The 22,531-nt window shown below is 38.9% G+C and overlaps 1 protein-coding gene across 2 annotated transcripts in view; it reads left to right on the forward strand.

Moving 5' to 3' along the window:
* Nucleotides 1-22,531, forward strand: part of UBXN2B (UBX domain protein 2B) — a 39,412-nt gene that overhangs the window by 3,516 nt on the left and 13,365 nt on the right. The window contains exons 2-8 of one of the 2 annotated variants that reach the window (XM_033437617.2): nucleotides 2,035-2,138; nucleotides 7,351-7,501; nucleotides 10,554-10,637; nucleotides 12,237-12,346; nucleotides 15,532-15,669; nucleotides 17,876-18,069; nucleotides 21,422-21,577. In XM_033437617.2, coding sequence (XP_033293508.1) covers nucleotides 2,035-2,138; nucleotides 7,351-7,501; nucleotides 10,554-10,637; nucleotides 12,237-12,346; nucleotides 15,532-15,669; nucleotides 17,876-18,069; nucleotides 21,422-21,438 — 798 coding nt within the window. In that variant the 3' untranslated portion in view covers nucleotides 21,439-21,577. Of the gene's footprint in view, nucleotides 1-2,034; nucleotides 2,139-7,350; nucleotides 7,502-10,553; nucleotides 10,638-12,236; nucleotides 12,347-15,531; nucleotides 15,670-17,875; nucleotides 18,070-21,421; nucleotides 21,584-22,531 lie in introns of those variants that run through there. The other variant, XM_004274994.3, reaches the window with a different exon arrangement.

A 22,531-nucleotide genomic window follows, 5' to 3' on the forward strand; every position in this document is an offset into this window, starting at 1 on the left:
AGCTAGGTGGACTCCCTGCTGTAATGTAATTTTCTCCATATTCCTATTTTGTTAATATATATTCCGCATTCCATGGAGTCAAAAGGCATTGTTTGCATTATTCATCTGTTTTATAGAAGAAGATTATTTGATTTACAGGGTTTATTCAAATCATCTTAAAGCAAAAAACAAGGTCCAAAAGTATAGCAAATATAATCTCAGTTTTTAAATCTATAACATTATCTGTGTCTCTTTATGATTCATGTTGAGTTGTAGTCTACATAATTCAACAAGAATTTGTTGGGTGCCTGTCATATGCTATGTTAAAAACAATTTGGGAAACCTAAATTATAGTAGGGGGGATGAAATAGTAAGAAAAGTACACAAGTGATGACAATGTAATGTTCAATGTAAATGTGCTATGAGGATTTGGAAAAGAAATACCACTTTAGTTAAGAAAATTAGAAAAGGCTTCTTGAAGGATGGCTGAAATGGCCCTTTGACATACAGATAACATTTTCATTGATGGGAATAGGAATAGCATAAAAGTAATTCATAGAGCAATATTATCAGCTTATGAGGAAATCCATAAAGGAATACGGTTTTGAAGAAATTTCAGGGAGGTAAAAATTTCTGAAAACTTTGGGCCGAAGTAGTCAGAGTGTCTGTCTGTCTCTGCCTCTGTCTCTTCTCATTTGTTTTGTGGTGGGTTTTTTATTTTGTTTTGTTTTCTCCTTTTGGAGAGGATAAGTAGGAAAAGACCATAGGAGATATATAGATAACACTGCAGGAAGAAAAGAAACCTTGGGGAAAATGAAACACTGACACAATCATTGCTGAGCATTTTTTAATAATATCTTCTCGGAGCACTTGCCTTGTGCTTCACATACATTACGTAATACCTCTAAGGTATTGTTTTAATAGGCATTAAAAGATGAGGGAACTAAGGCTCAGAGAAGTTAAATAATTTGCCCAAGCTCACACAGTAAGAGCCTAAGTTAGGATTTTAATGAGTCCTTTTAGGCTACATAGCACTTTTATAATTAGGATTTCCTGCAAAACTGCCATGTTAGAAATATGAAAGTTGACATATGTGTATGGGGTGGAGGTAAAAAATTAGGTGGGAAAAATAAAGACTCATTTTTGTTTTCTTGTGTGCATATTTTTCTTTTCCTACTGAGGAAAGAATCCCTGGAGATAGTTTTTATATTTCTCATGTTTCAATAAGGAGCACTTCATCTGGGTTTTGGGGGGATTGGGGGATTTTTTTTGTCTTTTTTTTTTTTTAATTTTCCAAAGATTATGGTCATGCCAATTATAATTAAATAGCCACAAGGGGCATAAAGGAAAGTTTTTGAGTTGTCCAAGAAAGTCAGAAGTGGGAACAAAATAACTTATATGATAATGAAATATTTTGATAATTTCTTAAAATTCCAGTTTCAAAAACCATGCTTTGTTTATTTCATTTTGAAGATATCCAGCCATATATCTATAAAGCATAATTTGGTAATATTGCTTTCTAAAAGTTATATAAACTGTATATATCATTCATTGAAATGAAGCTCATTTTCCTAAACTTGATGAAATTTATATGTCTGGTAAACTTTTAGGTAGAATAATTTTGGAATTGTTTCCTCTACTCAGATTTTGAAAACTTGAACAGCTAAGTGAAATATTTTTATGGGATCTGATGAGAGCAAACTGACATTAGTGTGAAACATCTTCAAGTATTTTTAAAAGAATTGTAGGTCCAACTTTGAAAATGATCTGTTACCAAATAGTTTTTGAAACTGTTGAATAGTTCATTGAAAGTAATTAAACAATTATTGTAACTTTAATTTATTCTATATGTGGCATTTTTGGTTCATTTTATAAATGAGAAATGCAGCAGTTTTATTTTGGAAGGGAATCATCTTCTGAAATGGCAGCCTTCATTTTTAATTAGACATCTTTACTACTCAGTTACAAGTTAATTTTCTACTCATAACTTGTCATTGTGTAGAAGGGTTTATTTCTAGTGTTTTTATACTTTATGACAAATCTGTTATTCTATAGTTGGCCTTGGCAGAATTATATGAAGATGAAGTGAAATGCAAAGCTTCCAAATCTGATAGACCTCACGCTACAGCCTTTAAAAGCCCACGAACAACACCTCAAAGGTAAGTTTTGTTTTGGTTTTTAAACTTGTATCCCTTTTTAGTTCACTAATCCCACATTATTTTAAATGGTCCTGGGAATTTATTTTTAACTATAACTTCTTAAAATAAATGTTTTTTAGATACTATTTCTGAAACTTTAATAGTCAGAAAGCCAGAAGAAACTTATGGGAAAATTATCTTAAATACTTAATATTTTGATAGACATTACATAGCATAATATACTGAATAGTATTTTTCTTGGGCACCGTGGTTCTTTTTTGAGTCATTGGACTCATTGAGGATCTGATGAAAGTCATACCCGCTCTCCCCCAGAGCAAGACTTATGTACAATTTTGTCAGTCGTTTTTAAGGGTTTGTGTGTTTCTTAAAGCCCATCCATGGAGTCCTTCATTTAAGAATCTATAACTTCAGGAATCTGTCTTTCCTTCTGTTGGGTGATGATCCATCTAATAGTGATCTTCTAGATAGTATTTACTATTGTTAAAATCCCTGAACTATAAAAACAACCAACAGTGAAGTCTTAAGAGATGAGAACCAGGTATATTTTATTGTCATGAGTTTTCTTGTTTCCAGGAATGTTTTCCTCAATGTCCCTTTAGTACTGCAAATCTCATTACTGGGGAGAAACTTGAATTTTCCCATTATATCTCATTTTCAGAAAGTCTGTTCTTTTATCAAAAGTTGAAAAATTCACTGGAAGTTATTCTTTCTTTTTTGTTTGTCACTAGTCTACCTTCTTTCTTTCTGTAGGGGAGGTAAAATGACATCCCTTTCTGGACCTGGATGGAAAGAAAGAATAATATTTATAATTTTCACCCCACCTTTTTATTTTACAAATTTTAAAATCCATAGATAATCAAAGATAAAGACAATGAATATATGCCGTGTCTGCTCCGATATTCACCAGTTGTTAACATGTTGTATACAGCAGTACATTGGTGCACACGCTGTCTTTTGCTCAACCATCTGGAAGTAAATTACAGCCATCATAGCATTTCATCCCGAGAGGCTTCAGCCTGCACCCCCTAAGAAGACGCCCACACTCCTTTATAACCTTGATAACATATCACACCTTAGAAAATGAGCACTAGTTGCGTAAGTCATTTAATCCGTAGTCTATAGTCAGGTACTCTTAGAGCCTTTTGGGTTTAGGATCCAGCCAAGGGCCATGCATTCCACTCATGATGCCTGTTTGGTATCTGAATCCAGAGCACTTTTCCCAACCTTTCTGTTGTCTGCATTTAGCTCATCTATATAATCTAAAGCTTATTACGTGGACTTTGAAGAGCCGGGGCCAGATGTCTTTTAAAATGTGCCACATTCAGGGTCATTGTTTCCTCACGATTAGATTCTTGTTAAACGTATTTGTTAAGAACACTAGTTAGTGATGTTTTCTGCTATGTATTATATCACATCAGGAGCCATATGGTTTCAGGTTTTCCCACTATTGGTGCTATGTTCACTTGGTTAAGGTGCTGACCACCACCCCACTCCATCGGAAGATACAGTTTTTCCTTTATAATCTGCAGGTTGGTATCTTGGCACTGTTTGAATATCCTTCCCTTTCATTTAATTCTTATTTAATATGTATGTTTGTGTATGTGTGTATGCCTATACACACATACATAGACATATATGTATATAATATTTTGTATTTTAACTGCTTCCTTAATCTATACACTCTCTGAAATTTTGAAAGAGCTCAAAATATTAATGTACCAAAGTTTTACTCATTAACTATTTGGCCACTGTTCCCCAGTTTGAACAGATTTTGAATGACTTAATTTGTTGGTATAACAAATCAAAATATTTGACTTCTTAAAATAAGATTAGTGTATTAATATTTTCCTTGCTCTTCGAATATAATCCTTGAGATAGTTCAATGAGTGGTTTTTTCTCTTTTATTTTATACTATCTGAAACAGTGTTGCCATTAACAGTTATAATTTGATAATGCAATTTTTAAGGACTTTGTGCCTCAGATTTGACTTCTAGAATTATTTACATATCCAAAAAGAGGCGCTGCCTTAAATATATTGGTTGATGCTTATACTATGTTTAATCTGCTTAAAATACAATGTGAAGCAGATTATTGGCAATGTTTTCTTCTTGCGAAGCATGATATTTTCGAATGCTAAGTATGCAGTTCCCTTGACTTCACATTCAGCATTGACATCTGCCGGGTTTCATTGCATGTCTACCGCTCTGTCTGGTACAGAAAACAGTCTTAATTAATGGTCCACCTTCTTGGACAACATTAGATATCAAAACATTCATCTGTTCATTGTCATTTTAAGTCACTGTGTACATAATGTGAAACTTAAGTACTCTAGACGTAGTGTGACCTATTTTTAATTTACAAGAGGAGGGGCAGGATCTACAGAAAAACTCACAGAAGTTAGCCTGACAGCTGCTTTTACATATTCATCCACAGAAGCTTCTCTGTCACAAATAGAACTTTAAAAATGTGAGTCTTCTTGTCCAAAAATGTAAGAACTTAAAAAAAAATGTCCCCTACAAGTCATGAGACACTAGTATGGTTTTGAGAATTCAGTAAGTCTATCAGATGTCTAGCACAGTGTCGGTACCTAGCTGGGGCTTAAAAGGTTATTAGGATGTGGGTAGGCACAGAAGACAAGGAACAAAATAGGCCCAGAAGAAAAAATAATAAAAATGCCAAGAGCGAGCCAGAAAGGAGCAGCAGAACTTGAGTAGCCTCGTGGCAGGTGAGGCTGGGTGGGCGGGGTGCCGCCGTGTGTGCTTCGTGCACGTGGAGCCCCAGCCTTCGCCCAGAGCCCCTCTCCGGGAAGGGCCGCGAGCTTGGTTTAAGGCTTTGTATTACTGTCTTGAAATTCTCAATGCACTTTGAGCAAGGAGACTCCTACCTTCATTTTGCCGCCGGCCCACACATTATGCATCCAGTCCTGCATGCAGCCACATCACGGCCAGCCTTGACAGCCAAGGAGAGCTGCTCTTGTGCGCAAGGCGGGGGAAAGCCAGTGTATGTTTTTCACTGTAGCTTTTACCATAAAAACTATAGTAGAGCGGTAGAGCTTTGATTCTAGACATAGACACACCTCAGTTTTCTATCTTTTTTTCTCTCTGTTCTGATAAGGTTTTGCCTGTGGACAAGTGTTTTTAATTCCCTAAGCTTCAGTTTTCTTATTTGGAAAGTGGGGATAATGCCATTGTTATGAGGATTAAATGAGCAGTTGATAAATGTTGGTTATTATTATTATACTTCTGGTAAAGTAGGTCTGGCAGTACCGTATAAGATAAATAGCAATGGGAAGAACAAACTAAGGAGACAAATCAAGAAGAAGACAGCTGCAGTAATCCAGAGAATGTGGGCATGAAATTTGAGGTTAGGATGGTGTCAGTGGAATGGAGCAGAAAGGGGTGAAACTGGTGTGGGATACTTTCAAGGAATTGATTGTAGAAACGTGATGACGTGGAATATAGAGAGTAAGTGAACGGGAAAGAGGGAAGACTGAAAGCTTCTTAATCTGGTATCCAGGGAAAATGTGATCATTAATGGGAAGAGATGAACTGGATTCAAGTAGGTGCTTTTCAGTTCAGCACCAGGCCGTAAGTAAGAAGGTCTAAAGACATACATTTGAGAGTCCTCTGTATAGAGAAGGTTGCTATCTATGGGAGTGGACAAACGTTGATGATCAGATGAATTTAAATAGAGAAGGAGAGTCAAGTATATAGGCATACTTATGAAAGAGGAGAAGGATGGATTGTGGAAAACAATAAAACTTCTAGAAGAAAATAGACCCTGAGGTAGGCAAAGATTTCTTATACCGGTAATAAAAAATCAGTGACCATAAAGAAGTTAGTAAATCTTTTCCTACGTCAGGTTTTGCCTGTAAGGTCTTTCTCACCAAGGCTGAGAAAAAGGAACTCTATCGTTGTACTTTGCCAGATCAGGGACAGGAGACAGGAGGGAAGGGGCTCCAACAGGAGGAGCTGTAGCAGGAAGCTTTGCTTCCCCTCCCCTCCCCTCCCCTCCCCTCCCCTCCCCTCCCCTCCCCTTCCTTTCTCAGTGCTGCCATTTAAGGCATCTGCTATCAAGCGCCTTCTAACGCTGACCCCTGTCGTAAGAGCCAGCCATGGCAGTGTTCGGCCTTGCTTGTCTGTACTGGGCCCTCTGAGTATCCGCTGGGCAGGAAGGCTTCCAGACGCTCCTGCTCTGGGTGAACTTAGTCCTCAGTGTACTTGACCAGAGCGCTAGCAGCTGGATCCATCCCACCCCACCCTCAGTAGTTGTGAGCTGGCCTGTTAGTGGGGTTCTGCTGGTGTCCATTGTTCTCTGTGTAGATCTTTCTTCCACTTACAGTGAATTGAGAGCTGAGCTGCCCTTCCCTTTCCTGTTTAGTTTTGCATATACTAATTTTGGGAAAGTCTTGAAGGTGACTTCTGTTCCTAGTCTCCAGTGCTGATATAATTTTCCCCCTTTGTTTTGTGAGTCAGTTCAGTGCAAATTAGGAACTGAATTGGAGGGTATCGGTAGTCAAGGATATGAGCTTTGATTGTCACCTTATTCTGGAAGTCTCCATGTTGATATTTCATTGGTTATATTTTCTGATATTCTTGATTGTAAAAAATCTTGAAAGATAAAATAGGTTACTAGTTTATGTGAAGGAAATGTTTATATTTCCTAGGACCATTATGAAATAGAAAAGAATAGAGAAATGATTCACTACATAGTTAACACTGAGAAAATTGTTTGTGGTCTAAGTTATTTACCTTTAACACAGGGAGGTTATAATTTTTCAATCAGAACTCTCTGAGGAGTAAACTCTATGTGTAGCCCTATGGTCTAGATTTAGATATTTACAGCATCTAAATATAGAAGTCTCTTCACTGACCAGGTCCTACTGAATGTGGATTCCTCGGGGGGAGAGGCTTAGCTTCTGGTTGTCAGCTGTCAAAGAGATCCATGTGATAGATGAGCAGTTACAGAGGGTAAGTGAGGAAGAAACAAACTAGTTAGTTCTCAGGTGGGATGCTGAATTTGCTACCAAATCTCTGCAAACTGTTGATACTACTTAATTCCTTAATCCCGTTTTTAAAATTAAATATTTCCACAAAGGCCTTAGAAATGGCTCTCTTTAAATAAAAGTCATTTCCTAAGACTGTATAGCTTTTTGCCTTAAAGTAGTTTATGTTTGTATTCTGTCTTTATTCATGAACTGTAATGTTTAAAGGTTCTATCCAAGTGAACATGAATGCAGTGGATTACATATAGTTCGACCTTCAACTGGGAAAATTGTGAATGAACTTTTCAAAGAGGCAAGGGAACATGGGGCTGTCCCTCTGAATGAAGCCACAAGAGCTTCGAGTGATGACAAATCTAAGGTAAGGGCTGAATTTTTTAAACTAAATATGCTATTGGGACTTCCCTGGTGGTCCAGTGGTTGACTCCAAGCTTCCACTGCAGGGGGCATGGTCAGGGAACTAAGTTCCCACATGCCGCCCAGCGTGGCCAAGGAATAAAATAAATAAATAAAATATAAAAGCAATATAACATTAACGTTTAAAAAAAAAACTAAATTTGCTGTTTATATATTTGATCTCCTAAAGATTTTTATATTAGTTGCAAACATTGTTTTTCTAACTGTATATTTGTTTCAAATATTTGTTTTATTTTTCTAAGTCTATATAATCTTTCTACTAATGGTTGAAAGTTGAGGCAGTTTCTCAACATTTCTATAAAACTTCTCTGTTTACCTTTTTATCTTGAAATAATTATAGAGTCACAGTAATTTGCCAAAGAATGAAGAGAGGTCTTATGCACCTTTCACCCAGTTTCCCCCAGTGGTTGTTACATAATTATAGTTCAGTCCCAAAAGTAGGAATTTAACCTCGGTGCAGGGTTTGTGTGTAGGTCTGTGTCATTTTATCACAGGTGTAGGTTTGTGTAGTGACCTCCTCGATCTGGATGCTCTCCATCATCACGACAGTCTCCTCTTGGTGGCCCCCTTTAGAGTCACTGCCACCGACCCCGCCCTCAATAGACCTCCGGCCACCACTAATCTGTTCTCCATCTCTGTAATTTTGTAATATCGAGAATGTTATACAAATAGAATCGTACAGTATGTGACCCTTTAGGAGTAGCTTTTTTTCCACTCTGCTTAAGCCCTTGAGATCCATCAGTTATTGAGTGTATCAGTAGATCCCTCTTTCTTATTCCTGAGTAGCGCTCATGGCGTGGATGTACCACCGTTTGTTAACTCTTCACTTATTGAGGGAAATTTTAGGTGTTTCTAGTTTTTGGCCATTAGAAATATAGCTACTGGGACTTCCCTGGTGGCGCATTGGTTAGGACTCCGTGCTCCCAATGCAGGGGGCCCGGGTTCAATCCCTGGCTAGGAACTAGATCCCACATGCATGCCACAACTAAGAGATCGCATGCCTCAACTAAGGAGCTGGCACGCCGCAACTAAGGAGCCCACCTGCCATAACTAAGACCCGGCACAACTAACTAACGAAATGGATAGAAAGAGAGAGAGAAAAGGAAGGAAGGAAGGAAGGAAGGAAGGCAGACATATAGCTGCTGTGAGCACTCGTGTTTTGTATTTAGTAAATTAGTTTTTATTTCTTTGGGATAAATGCCTAGAAGTGCAGCTGCCTGGTCGAAGGGTACGTATATGTTTATACATATACATACTGCCAAACCGTTTTCCACCGTGTGGGAGGGATCCGGTTTCTCCACATCCTTGCCAGCATTTGGTAATGTCACTGTTTATAATTTTAGCCATTTTGATAGGTGTGTAGTGATAACTCACTGTGGGTTTGATTTGCATTTTCTTAATGGCTAATCATGTTCATTTGCATTTTCCTAATGGCTAGTGATATTGAACATCTTTTCATGTGTTTATTTGCCATTATCTTTATTATCCTCTTCAGTAAATGGACTTTTGCCCATTTTCTAGTTGGATTGTTTGTTTTGTTACTGTTGACTTTTGAGAGTTCTGTATATATTTTAATAGGTATGAGTCCTTGGTCAGATATATGGTCTGCAGATAGTTTCTCCTGGACTGTAGCTTGTCTTTTCATCCTCTTACCAGGATTTGTTACGGAGCAAAAGTTTTCAATTTGATAAAGTCCAGTTTATCCTTTTTTTTTTCTTTTATGTATTTGGCATCTTGTCCAAGAACTCTTCATCTAACTATAGGTCCGGAAGATTTTCTTTCATGTTATCTAGAACATTTTTTATCGTTTTTCTTTTTACATTTAAACTTACGATTCATTTCGAGTTAACTTTCTATAAGGTTTACATCGAGGTTCATTATTCTCCTTATGGAGGTCCAGTAGCTTCACCATTGTGTGTTGAAAGGCTCTCCTTTCTCGATTGAGTTGTTTTTGTGCCTTGAATTCCTATAAAACTTTTATACAGCTTTTATAACTATGTCAGCTGGCAGAGTACTGGTATATCAAAGAAGACTTCAAGTATATTTTTGTGTATAATTGTCATATATTCTTATAATCATCGTTTCCCAACCTGAGTTCCCTCATCAAAATCATTTGGGAGGTTTTCTAAACCACCATGTGGCCCCAGGGATCATGGCTCAGTAGGTGTCCAGTGTGCCTAGGGGGCCTGTCTGGTAATTGTGAGGGTCATCCACTGCTCAGAACCGCTTTTGTTAAATGAAACTTAAATTTTAGTTTTCATTTCGTTCTTTACCCACAGTTTGAAATTCTCTTTCAGTTAAGTCTCAGGTAATTTTGGTTCTTGCAAGTTCTCCAATGCTGTAAGAAAAATATAGGATTGATATAATTTAGTCTATAGAAAGGAAAGCAATGTGATGATTAATAGCTCATTTATCATATGAATGGTGATTAAAAGAAACAGCAGTTTTACCTCATAAGCTATATTACCTGAAAAATAGAAGACGTTGTAATTAGTATAACAAAACAAAAAGTACAGTCTAGTTGATTTGTTACAGTTGAATCAAAGCAGCTTAGAAGTATGGAGCTTTTCTTCAGGGTAATTTATACTCATTTATAAAATTCTTCCTTTCTCTATGAAACTCTTATTTACTTTGTGAAATATGATTCAAGAATTATAAGACTTGTCATAAAATATTAAAGGTGGGTTTTTAAAGTCTGTTTCTACTTGAAAATATTATTTCAGAGTATAAATGCATTTCTTAGTTTAAGATTGGCCTAAGTTATTTCAGCTTCTGAGTCACTAATGTTTTTGTGGGAAGAAACATAGTTTCTTACTAGAGTATACCTCTCTGTAATATAAGACCTTTATTTTAATACAAAAATTTCCTGCAAAGTATAAACCAGTTTGGCTATTATAATTGATACAGTTTTAAAATATATTATCACACATTATCTTACCACTTTGCTTGATAAGCCTCAGTGGATTTTTAGCTCATTTGCTATGTGTGTGTTTTAGTCTTTTACAGGTGGAGGATACAGATTGGGTAATTCCTTTTGTAAGCGGTCTGAATACATCTATGGAGAAAATCAGTTGCAAGATGTACGTACAGAAAGAAAATGAAAAATTGTAGATTTTTGCCTCTAGTTACTACTGTTTGTTATAAAATTAAAAATTAATAATATAATCTCTTTTTGTTCTGTTATTTTTTGAAGCATGGATTAAAAGGACTTACAATTATGTGTAAGTTTTCATACTTAAATTTTGTATTTTATATCTCAGTTGTGCCTTGCACTTAGAGATACGTAACTATTTGTTGAGAGAATGTATGACTCACTGTCAAAATGAGCTTACATATATGTTATAATAATTATTATAAATGACGTACCATCATGATGTAGAATTAGCTGAGTTATAAACATAGAAATGCCTAAAGTCATTCTTTGTTTTTGCCTTTTGAAATTTCGGAGTTGTGTTTCATTTTAAACATGTATAGTTTAGCCTTGGAGGGTCTCTGGAGGTTCTGTCTGGCCCCCTGGCATAAATAGTTAAGCTCTGCAGCAGGAAAGAAGACGGGTAGACCAGCAATCCCACTACTGGGCATATACCCTGAGAAAACCATAATTCAAAAAGAGTCGTGTACCACGATGTTCATTGCAGCTCTATTAACAATAGCCAGGACATGGAAGCAACCTAAGTGTCCATCGACAGATGAATGGATAAAGAAGGTGTGGCACATATATACAATGGAATATTACTCAGCCATAAAAAGAAACGAAATTGAGTTATTTGTAGTGAGGTGGATGGACCTAGAGTCTGTCATACAGAGTGAAGTAAGTCAGAAAGAGAAATACAAATACCATATGCTAACACATATATATGGAATCTAAAACAAAACCAAAAAAAAGGTTCTGAAGAACCTAGGGTCGTCAGGACAGGAATAAAGACGCAGATGTAGAGAATGGACTTGAGGACATGGGGAGGGGAAAGGGTAAGCTGGGACGAAGTGAGAGAGTGGCATATACACACTACCAAACGTAAGGTAGATAGCTAGTGGGAAGCAGCCGCATATGTATATATATAGCTGATTCACTTTGTTACAAAGCAGAAACTAATACACCATTGTAAAGCAATTATACTGCAATAAAGACGTTAAAAAAGAGAGAAGACAGAGATGATGGAGACAGGTGGGTGTGGCGTGGCAGCTGGATGCTCTCAGGACTTTGGTCTTCTCAGTGAACCGGAAATAACTGTACTTCAAGGCCAGGGTCCAGCGATGGGACCTTTGCTATTTCAGCCATTGTCAGTTCATTAAGCTAAATATAGGTCTCACACGTGGCTTCGTTTATACCTTTATTTCAGCTGAATAAAGAATGGTACAGGGCTTCCCTGGTGGCGCAGTGGTTGAGAGTCCACCTGCCGATGCAGGGGACACGGGTTCATGCCCCGGTCCGGGAAGATCCCACATGCCGCAGAGCGGCTGGGCCCGTGAGCCATGGCCGCTGAGCCTGCGCGTCCGAAGCCTGTGCTCCGCAACGGGAGAGGCCACAGCAGTGAGAGGCCCACGTACAGCAAAAAAAAAAAAGAATAGTACAAATAACTCTATATTTTAAATAAAGTAAATCATAAATATCACATTTGAAAATTAAAATTGTTTAATGCAGACGCGTTCTTGTATTTCTTTTTTCCTACGCTCAAAAGGTTCAGATTTTGCTTAAACTGTGGAGCAATGGTTTCAGCTTAGACGATGGAGAATTGAGACCTTACAGTGACCCAACAAATGCTCAGTTTCTGGAGTCCGTTAAGAGAGGGTAAGATGTGTTACTTGGGTTCTATTTGTTACTGAGGGTGGAACTTCTTTTTCTTGTAAACAGAACGCTGTTCAGTAGTGCTCTACTGGTTTTTAAGAGTGAGATACTGGAATATATTCTGTAAGTGGTTGCTGGGGGGAAGGATATTTTTAAGTATATAAAGGACATGTTGCTATCTGTATGTCAGTGGTTCTTAACTTGCTGGGGGGGAGCAGTGGTCATTGGTCCCTTTTAAAATCCAGTGAAGCTATGGTCCCAATTCTGAGCAGAGGTATTGTAATGTAATAAATTAGTGAATTGATTAGCAGGTAGCTGCTCATCCACTAAGCCACTGTCCTGCTCACTACTGACAGGGGTGATTCATTGCATGTATGCCTGAATTTCAGCAACTTATGTTAGAAAGCTTTTAAAGTGGCATTACTGCTGGCAGAAGATTTCAAAAGGTTAGTTTGAAGTTATACTTTGTGAAAGTAAACCAGATTTACAGGACTCCAACCCATCTAAAGAACATCGTAACTCACCAGGCCTTCTGGCTAGAGGACGAGGAATCAAGTGATTTTGCTACGATTATAAAAGCTTTTCTGCATTGTGCTTTCACTAGCTGACAGTGTGATCATCCCTAAGTAGAAATACAACTGAAGAAAGGTGTCAGGCTGGCCATGAACTGGGAGATGTAAGTAGCAGTGAAGGGGCTGGAGCAGGAGGTTACACTCCATCCAGGAATTGAAGGTGGGGCTTTTCCAAGTGAGGAAATCTGTCCAAGGAGAGTGGCTGAAGTGGAGTGGAGATGGGAACTCATCGGAGTTGAGGTGGGCAAGGAACTCGAAAGGCATTTTAGAACTAAGTAGCATGGATTTTGTATTTGAATTCTACAAAAGTAATGTCAGAATACCAAAGAAAAGCAAGAAATGCTGTAAGCGGGAGGGAGGTCATTGAGAAAGGTGGGAAGCTGACCCGGGAAGCAGTGTATGCTGGTGGCAAATAGAAGGGTAAGAGTTGAAGTCAGTGCTGTGGACTTGGAAACCTGCACAGTCACTGGGCAGAGCTTGGGAGCCACTGGGTGGGGGAAGTGCTCATCTGCTGAGTAAAGGTCAACATGACTGCTGAAATGACGCTTACTTCCAGATGGAAGAAGAAAAGAACATGATGATGAATGTGCTATAATATAGATCAAAACTAATTTATTATTAAATGAAAATACTCGACGGACGTTGTAGGCTAGTGATCAGTCATGGTATACTAAGAGAATTTTTTCATTTGAGCTACACCATATCCTCAAGTACAAATTATGATCAAGAACGATTTTAGAAACGACTCCTTGAAAAAAATGATCGTCAGATAGTGGTTGTCAGCTGTATAATCATTGTTCCTTTTTTATAACAAATATTTTGTAACACTATCTTCACTATCCTCAAAGAAGAATTTATAGGTAACATAATCAATCTGTGCATATTATTTCTAAAAACATTCATATAATTTATCTTAAATATGGTGAAGAAGTAAAGGAAGGTAATTTATCATAAAACTAAACATATTTCAACGTCTAATGCCTAGGTATGATTACACCAGAAGACATAACAAAGCAGACAGATAGACTGACATAGACTGCACCTGTGTGCAGTCTAGCACTTTTCATGTAGATGCGACACACAAAAAACAGAATAATGAGGTGTGTTACTTTGGCAGCTTAATTACTATAAGTGGCATTGCAGTCAGGCACTTGGTACAGTTCCAAACAAGACAAAGTACAATGTTCCTTCTGTTTATATGGCAGATGAGTTCCTGAAAAGTTCAAAGCATACTTATACAATACCAAAAAAAAAAAAATTTTTTTTTTTTGCTTATATGTAAGATAGAGCCTAAGCCTTAGGTTTTAGGCTCAGGCATTATAAACAGCCTTGTCATCCACGTGACCCCCTGGTGGGACCCTCAGTGGTTCTGTGGAACCCCCGACAAGTCTTCATTGTGTAAGTTGAGACCCCGAGACAGAGCATCTCCTGCCCTGATCCTGACCCTAAGGGAGGGCAGCATGCATGAATCACATGACAATCAAAATCACCCCTGTCAGATTTCCAAACTTCCTCCAGGGTGTTTAGAAATAAATATTCACATTAACTGTTATGTCCTCATCAGGATTTTCTAATGCCGACTTAGGTGTAAATTGCTTCCCTACAGTTTGGCCTTCTGTCAGAAGCACTCCAGCCTCCCTGTGACGACAGAATCCCTATGTTGAGAATCACTAAGGAATAATATGAGGCACCTTTAAGGAAGAAAGATCTATGAGAAGTAGTCAATCATCACAGAAATTTTTAAATTATAAATTAAGCAAAAATTGCTGTTTTCAAGTTCACAGCTTAACTATCACGATCTCAACAGTGTAGACTCATTTTTCAAAAAGTTTACTGAAACCTTTTTTTTAATTTTTATTTTATTTTTATATAATTTTTAGAGGTTACCTTCCATTCACAGTTACTCCAAAATATTGGCTATATTCCCTGGGTCGTACAATACATCCCTGTAGCCTGTCTTACATCTAATAGTTTGTACCTCCCACTCCCCTAGCTCAATATTCCCCCCAACCCCACTGGTAACTACTAGTTTGTTCTCTATATCTGTGAGTCTGCTTCTTTTTTTGTTGTTATATTCACTAGATTGTTGTATTTTTTTAGATTACACATGTAAGTGACATCATACGGTATTTGTCTTTCTCTGACTTATTTGATTTAGCACAATGCCCTCTAAGTCTGTGCATATTGCTGCAAATGGCAAAATTTTATTCTTTTTTGTGGCTGAGTAGTATTCCATTGTATATATGTACCACATCTTCTTTATCCATTCTTCTGTTGATGGACACTTAGGTTGCTTCCATATCTTGGCAATTGTAAATAATGCTGCTATGAACCTTGGGGTGGATGCATCTTTTGGAATTAGTGCTTTTGTGGTTTTTTGGATATACACTCAAGAGCGGAATTGCTGGGTCATTTGGTAGTTCTATTTTTAGTTTTTTGAGAAACTTCCATACTGTTTTCCACAGTGGCGGCACCAATTTACATTCCCACCAACAGTGCACAAGGGTTCTCTTTTCTTCACATCCTCGCCGACATTGGTTAATTTGTGTTCCTTTTGATTAATGCCATTCTGACAGGTGTGAGGTGGTATCTCACTGTGGTTTTTCTTTTTTTAAGAGAGATTCCCCTGGAGCTTCAGCGGCTGGTTCACAGAGGCCACGTGAATCTGGATATGGAGGATCATCACGATGAAGAATACATAAAACCTAGACTGAGGTTCAAGGCTTTCAGTGGAGAAGGACAAAAACTTGGGAGGTAAAGCCCTAAAATGAGGAAAATGCTTGTCTTTGTTCAACATGAATTTGCTTTGAGATCAAGAAAAGCAAAGTAACCTGGGAAGTAAAAACTAAAATATAAACCATGAAGACCTTGCTGATGGAATTAGATGTGCCAATCTGATGATAATATTAATAGGTGATACTTAGATAGCAGTTACCACATTCCTGGCCCTCAGAGCACGTTTTTCCCCCTTTTTTTTTTTTTTTTTTTTGCGGTACGCGGGCCTCTCACCGTTGCGGCCTCTCCCGTTGCGGAGCACAGGCTCCGGACGCGCAGGCTCAGCGGCCATGGCTCACGGGCCCAGCCGCACCGCGGCGTGTGGGATCTTCCCGGACCGGGGCAGGAACCCGTGTCCCCTGCATCAGCAGGCAGACTCTCAACCACTGCGCCACCAGGAAAGCCCCCCTCAGAGCACTTTTACAGTCATTACCTCATTTCATCTTTACAACAGCTCCTTGGCATAGACCCTGTTATCACTCCATTTGCAGATGCAGCAGTTTGCCCAGGGTGACTGAGTGAGGAAGTGGTTAGTGTGTGAGCTTCAAACTGGGCACTCTGGCCCCCAAGTCTGTGCTTTTTACCACTGTGCCATCCTGCCTCTTTCTGATTACGATTACGTGGGTTCACAGGGGGAATTGTTGATTAGATAAAACAGTAGGTATCTTAGATCACAGCTGTAAGCATCCCTGTCTGCCGTAGGTAATTGTTAAGCTCTTGAAGCCAAAGCAGTGGGCTTAAGTTGGTTATTTTCGATATATCTTAAGGAGCCAAACTCTTTGTTCAAGTTACGGGAACACATAGAGAACTCCTCTTATTGCAGGAAGAGGGAATTGCCTCAGACATTTCCAAAGAACCCTAGGACTTTGCCGAGCACAACTTAGAAACCAGTGTGCGTGGTGTAATGTACGAGTGGACACCTTTATAATAGCCACAGCTTGCCTCTTCATAAAGCTTGTTACATGTGCTGGTAAACATGACCCTCCATTTGTCCACAGGTTACTGCAGGTGGCATGCTGAATTGCGGCCTTGGCCATGTTTCCAACATACCCTTTTGTGCACCCTTTGTTCCTTTTCATGTGATTCCTTCCCTTCCGAGTTCTTTTCTGTTGCCTTGTGCACACCGGTTCTCTCTTCCCCTCTCATTTCTCAACATAGGAAGGAATTCAGTATCAGCTCTCTGCACCTGTCTTTCATTTCTCAAGTCTCCCTTTCTGCATCCTTTTCTCCCATTAGAGGCTTATTTCTGAGACATGTGGAGAATACAGGAACATGTGTTGACCTTGCTCTTTTAGGGACAGGTCTACTTGGAAATTCTCCCTCATCTCTCTTTACTTTCAACACAGTCAGGCTTCTCCTGAATTGTCCTATTTCTTCCTGCCTTTTTTTTTATAACTACAACCCCCAGATAGTTTTTTAATATTTTCTAGCACTTCTCATTTTTTACTTAATATTTATTTAGATTATGATTTTTAATTAAAACACAGGTTAAATGCCCAGTCATCTCTTTGTTTCATATGCTTTCTTTTTCTATTATTTAAGTGTATGACCAAGAATTAAAGTTAGAATGCATATCTTTGTTAGTAGAAGTACAGTTGACCCTTGAACAACATGGGGGTTTGAGGCGCCGACCCTCCAAGCGGTCGAAACTCCTCTTATAATTGGCTCTCTGTATCCACGACTCCCCATCCTCGGATCGTGTAGTACTCTATATTATAGATCCTGTAATAGTGTTTGCTGTTGAAAATCCATGCGTAAGTGGACCTGCCCAGTTCAAACCCGTGTTTTTCAAGGGTCAGTTGTATAGTAAACCTAGAACTGAAATTGAAGAAGGTTCCCTAAAGGGAAGATAGCTAAGAAGACCCAGTGATTATAATTGGCAGTTTGAACTCATGAAAATAATGATTTATTATCTGATTGATCATAGTATCTTACAAAGGCCAGCCTTTTTACTTATAAGGGAAATAACTAGAGGAAATGACAATAAAAAAAGGAGAAAATGATGAAGGAAGAATGGCAAAGATAAGTGGTGATAATGCTGTGTTAATCATTAGCCATATTGGTCAGGGTTTTTGATTATGGAAAACAGAATCCATTTGCTAGATTAAATAGTAAGGGTTTTCTTACAGAGCCTTGAATAATTTATAGAATTTCTGGAAGAGATAGCAAACCAAGCTTTCCTTAGACAGGAGAAGCAAACAGAACTTTCTAGAGAAAACACCTCCTGTGCCCCATCAGTTGCTCAGAGCCTGTGGAGCTGGGGCCCAGAGCTAGAACACCCCATCATGACTGCACTGGGAGAGTCAGATGCCTCCAGGACCTTGGGGACCAGAAGAGCTGCATCATCTCCACGCCATGATCTTAACTTTCACCGTACAAGTATGTATTTATTTGCTTGATGGAAGGGTGGAATCCTACAAAATCCTAGCTGCAAGGGAGTCTGAGAAATGTAGTCTTTAGAGTTTCCAGCTTCTGACGCACAGAAAATTTACACAGGAGATGAGCGTGGTGGTGTGAGCCTGTGTGATGTACATGGGTCCAGATGCGGAATAGTTGGCTGTTTATATTCTAAGAAGGTGAAGGATTGCACAGAGCATTTTAGAGGGCTTCACATTAAGAAACATATTAAAACATAAAAGTTCTAACAGTCAGCCTTCTTCTATTCAGAAAGTAACTTTCTAAAATGGCTTGTTTCCCAAGAGCTCCAGACAACTATTTACTGAACAGAGAAGTAATTAAAAAGAAGCAAACAAAACAGAATGAGAAATGATTCCATTGTCTTCCATAGTTGGCAGTCTAATTGCAAACAAAACTTTACATAGGTGGAAATTGACTTATTTGTAGACCACAATAAAACGGGGTAAACCTAAATGCGATAGAAATATTACCCAGTACCTTCACGTAATATTATAGGAGCAAGCAAACCGTAGGTGTAAAACTACAAATTTTTGATAGTAGAGCAGTACAGTTATTTACTGAAAGTGAGCTTGTGAGCCAGGTAGAGCTAGAAAACCTCAGCAGCGTTTCTGACGGCAGGGCCGGCACTTCTGACACACGTTCACGGTAGGCTTCTGAGCTGGCGTGTGTGATGATACGGATCGTGAAATGAAGTAAATCTGTCTCTGCTTCAGCACAGTCACTGCCTGTCTGGCACACTGTGCATCCACAAGCTGCCGTTTGCCCCGAGTCCGGCCACTAGGCCTGAGGTGTGCCTGCGCCTTGGTCCCTGGGCCCTGGAGGGCCCTCTTCTCTAACGTCTCACAGCCCCTTCCTTCCTGCCTCTGCTTCATTCTCTGACCAGCGGTTCTGCAGCCCCTTGCCTGACTGCACAGCCACTGGATCTGTCTGCCCTGTGCAGTCGGTGCTTCTGGGGACGCCCGCGCGCCCGTGCTGGGCAGGCGGGCTGCCCCTCTCCTGCCCCCGGATGGCTGAGCCCGGACGTGCCCGGCTTGCCCACAGCGCCCGTTCTACCCCTGCCCCTCACTCGCAGCAGCTCTGCTGGCAAAACAGAGCCTGACAAGAATTAGCTTTCTTAATACATTCCTCTTAGCCTCTGAGTTTATTACATCCATCCCCACCACCCTCTTTTAAGTCTGAAGAAGATGGGTCTGAGGGAATCACTCCCCTTACAAGCTACATCCTTTCCTCCAGTTTGCCTAGAAAGCTTGTTTTATCAATTAACTGTCTTCTTTTCCTTTTTAAAAAATTTTTCTTTTTAATGTTAATTCTTGAAACATACATACAGTATATTAAAAATGTCACTATGGCTTGAATGATGAGGAGAAAGTTTGAAATAACACACAGCCGTGACTTTGAGAGCTAAATGTTAAAGTTAATATGACTTCTTGTTTTCATTATTCCAAATTTTTTTTATTTCAAATTCATTGAAAGAAATAAAATTATATTTTAAAAAATGGAGTGATCTCACAAACTGAGGAGAGCCAGGGACAAAAAGAACAGGTTGAGTACTTTTTCCTGAGAGGCAGATCTAACAACTATAGAATGGTCTTTCTTCCTTCCTAGCTTTTGTCAACACACTAACCAGCTTGTTCACTGCCTGTCTCTCTGACTCTGAGGGTATCTTTCAATCTCTGTGACTCAGTTTTCCTTTCCTATAAAATGATGTGATTGGCCTTAATTATCTCGAAAGGCCATTCCAGCCCTTGAGCACAAAGAGGTTAAGTGACTTGCCCAGAGTCACACGTCTAATAAGTGGCAGAGTCAATCCCAGAGTCGGGCCCCTGCATCCGTGCTGTTGCCCACTAAGCAACAGTGCCTCCCTCACTCCAGGATCTAAATGAAATAGCAAATGCTGCAGAGGCTGTGCTGGTGGTGGTGATGACAGTGTGTAGACCTGGTTATAAGGATGCAAAGGGAGAGGGAAGAGGCCCTTTATGCTCACTGACTCCCGTCCCCTCTTTGGGTTTCGTCCCCCTCCCTGTGTAAGGGACAGTGGACTGTTGCAGAGTAACCCACCTTGGCGGTGCAGCTGTTTCAGTCCTCAATTCCAAACTTGAAAGGAAATTCCTTAATACTACATTCTGAAATTAGTTCTAAAATATGTGTCAGGAAGTAGCTAAGGAAAGGCCAAGTGTTAGCAGTAAGTACCAGTTAATTTTACCACTTTGCCAGACATGCTGAGAAAGTTTTTGGGTGGGAGTTGGAGTCATGATGAGCTAGGTTTACACTAGACTAAAGCACAGATGCTCATAGGACTTTTATACTGATAAATATATAGTTATTTTACTTTTTTCAAAAGACAGTCATTTATAGGGAGCCATCAAAGTCCCAGTATTTGAGAGAATCAACATCAAGGCCATCAAAGAATCCCGCAGGATGAGGATTAAGATTTGATGTCTATGAAGAATTTCTAAATTTCTTTTAATTTGTTGTAATTGCTTAATCAAAAGAGCACTCTATTTTTGAGATTCGCTTTCGGCTTACAATGATGGGTCGTCCTGCTAGCGTTAGAAGGCACTATGGTCACTAGTAACCAAGGTCCAGTGGTAAGAGATTGTATCACAGAAGGTTCATTATAAATTCATCACCATATGTTAAATTTCATTTCTCACTCACACTTAGGAACTACTCTCTTGTAAAGCAGTAACTACTTAAAGCAGATTTTTAAAGTAATATCAACTAAGTTTAAGTTGATAGCTTAGTGCTGATGATATGTACAAATATAGCTGATACCTCTTGAAACACTGTTCCAAGCACTATATGAAGGACTTGCTATAACAGGCCTACATGACATATTATTATTCCCCCCCCCATTTTATAAATGATAGAACTGGGATTCAGAGAGATTAATTTAGGTACTGGAGTTCACACAATTGACAAAGCTGGGATCTGAAACCAAGTCTGTCTGTGCTCATGGTCAGTCTTGGACGTTAACTCCAAGTTGCTCCTCAGGTTTCTGACTGAAGACCATTGTGCTGAACAGTCTCATGAAATTTCAGAGGGATTGGGGAGGAAGGAATACAGAGTTAGGCTTTCAAAAGAGGCTGGATAAACTAAATCAGAATCATAGGACCCAAGGTAATTTTAATATCATGAAAGAAGGTAGAAGAATAGGAGACCCCAAGGAAGCCGTGTCCCCACTGGGGCAGAAGCCACGGCGGGATGACTGGAGGTCAGGTGCAGGTCTAAGTGGTTGTTCTGCTGTCTTCAGGTTGTTGTGCGTCTTATGTGTTCAGATTTACATTCTGATTCTTCAGTTCTTCTTTCTTAGCCTCACACCTGAAATAGTCAGTACGCCTTCCTCCCCGGAAGAAGAGGAGAAGTCACTACTTAATGCAGTTGTTCTTATTGATGATTCCGTGCCAACGACCAAAATTCAGATCAGGTTAGCAGACGGGAGCCGTTTGATACAAAGATTCAATAGCACACACAGGTAAGCTTGGGGTGACTTATCTTTGTAAAACTGGATGCAGCTTGAGTAAGGAAGAATACGAAATTCTTTACATTTACTTTTGAAGTAAGTTTTTGACAGAAAACAAAAATTTTAAGAGAGTAATAGCTGTGTGTAAGAAGTGAAGCACTTAGTACTTAAACATCCTCTGTAAACTGTCCAAATACGGGTGCAAATGCAGATACCACTCAAAAGTAAAGAGAATTGTTAAAAGCTATAGTTCTGCACCATTGCTAAAACCATGAGAAGTTGAATCAGATTTGCTTTGCTTTAGTAAAACCTGATTTGGACTTTTCTCCTTTAAAAATTTATGATAACCCTGATTAGGATTAACTTTCTACATAGCAAATTCTTTGTAACATAAATTTATAGTGTAAATAAAGTTTAATTGTACTCTTACCAAGTACTTCAAATAAACAGTTTTAAATGCCATTTTAACATTCATTGTACATTTGTTGTGCTAATAACACATTTGTTCATTGTATCCCACTAAGAGATACATTTATGATCTTAGTTGAGCTACTGTATATATGTGAGAGTACTTTTTTAAAATTATTTTTATAACTTACACTTTTCATAGTTATAGACTCACACTGACACAGGCTCATCTGAGGTACCTTTTTCTGGGTCATGTGCTGCTAAGATATTTTATACTCTGAAAAAATAGGCCCTGTAGTGTAATAACATTGTTGACATTTCTCTGATGCATAACTCACCTAAGGATTGTGTCTGTTTACAGTGAGAGTAAATGTCAGGTGCGCTCCAAAGTTAAGCCTCACATTTTACCGTAAAGCCAAGGTAAATCCATCCATTGAAATTAAATTAAAGAAGGTTACAACACGTTTAAGTAAGGATAAGAATTGTGTGATTTTTTTTTATTATCTAGTTTTAGCTAAAAGCTTAACTGACAATAAAACTTTTGTATCACAA

This window comes from Orcinus orca, chromosome 17 (assembly GCF_937001465.1).
Source record: "Orcinus orca chromosome 17, mOrcOrc1.1, whole genome shotgun sequence".
NCBI classification, from domain to species: Eukaryota; Metazoa; Chordata; class Mammalia; order Artiodactyla; family Delphinidae; genus Orcinus; species Orcinus orca.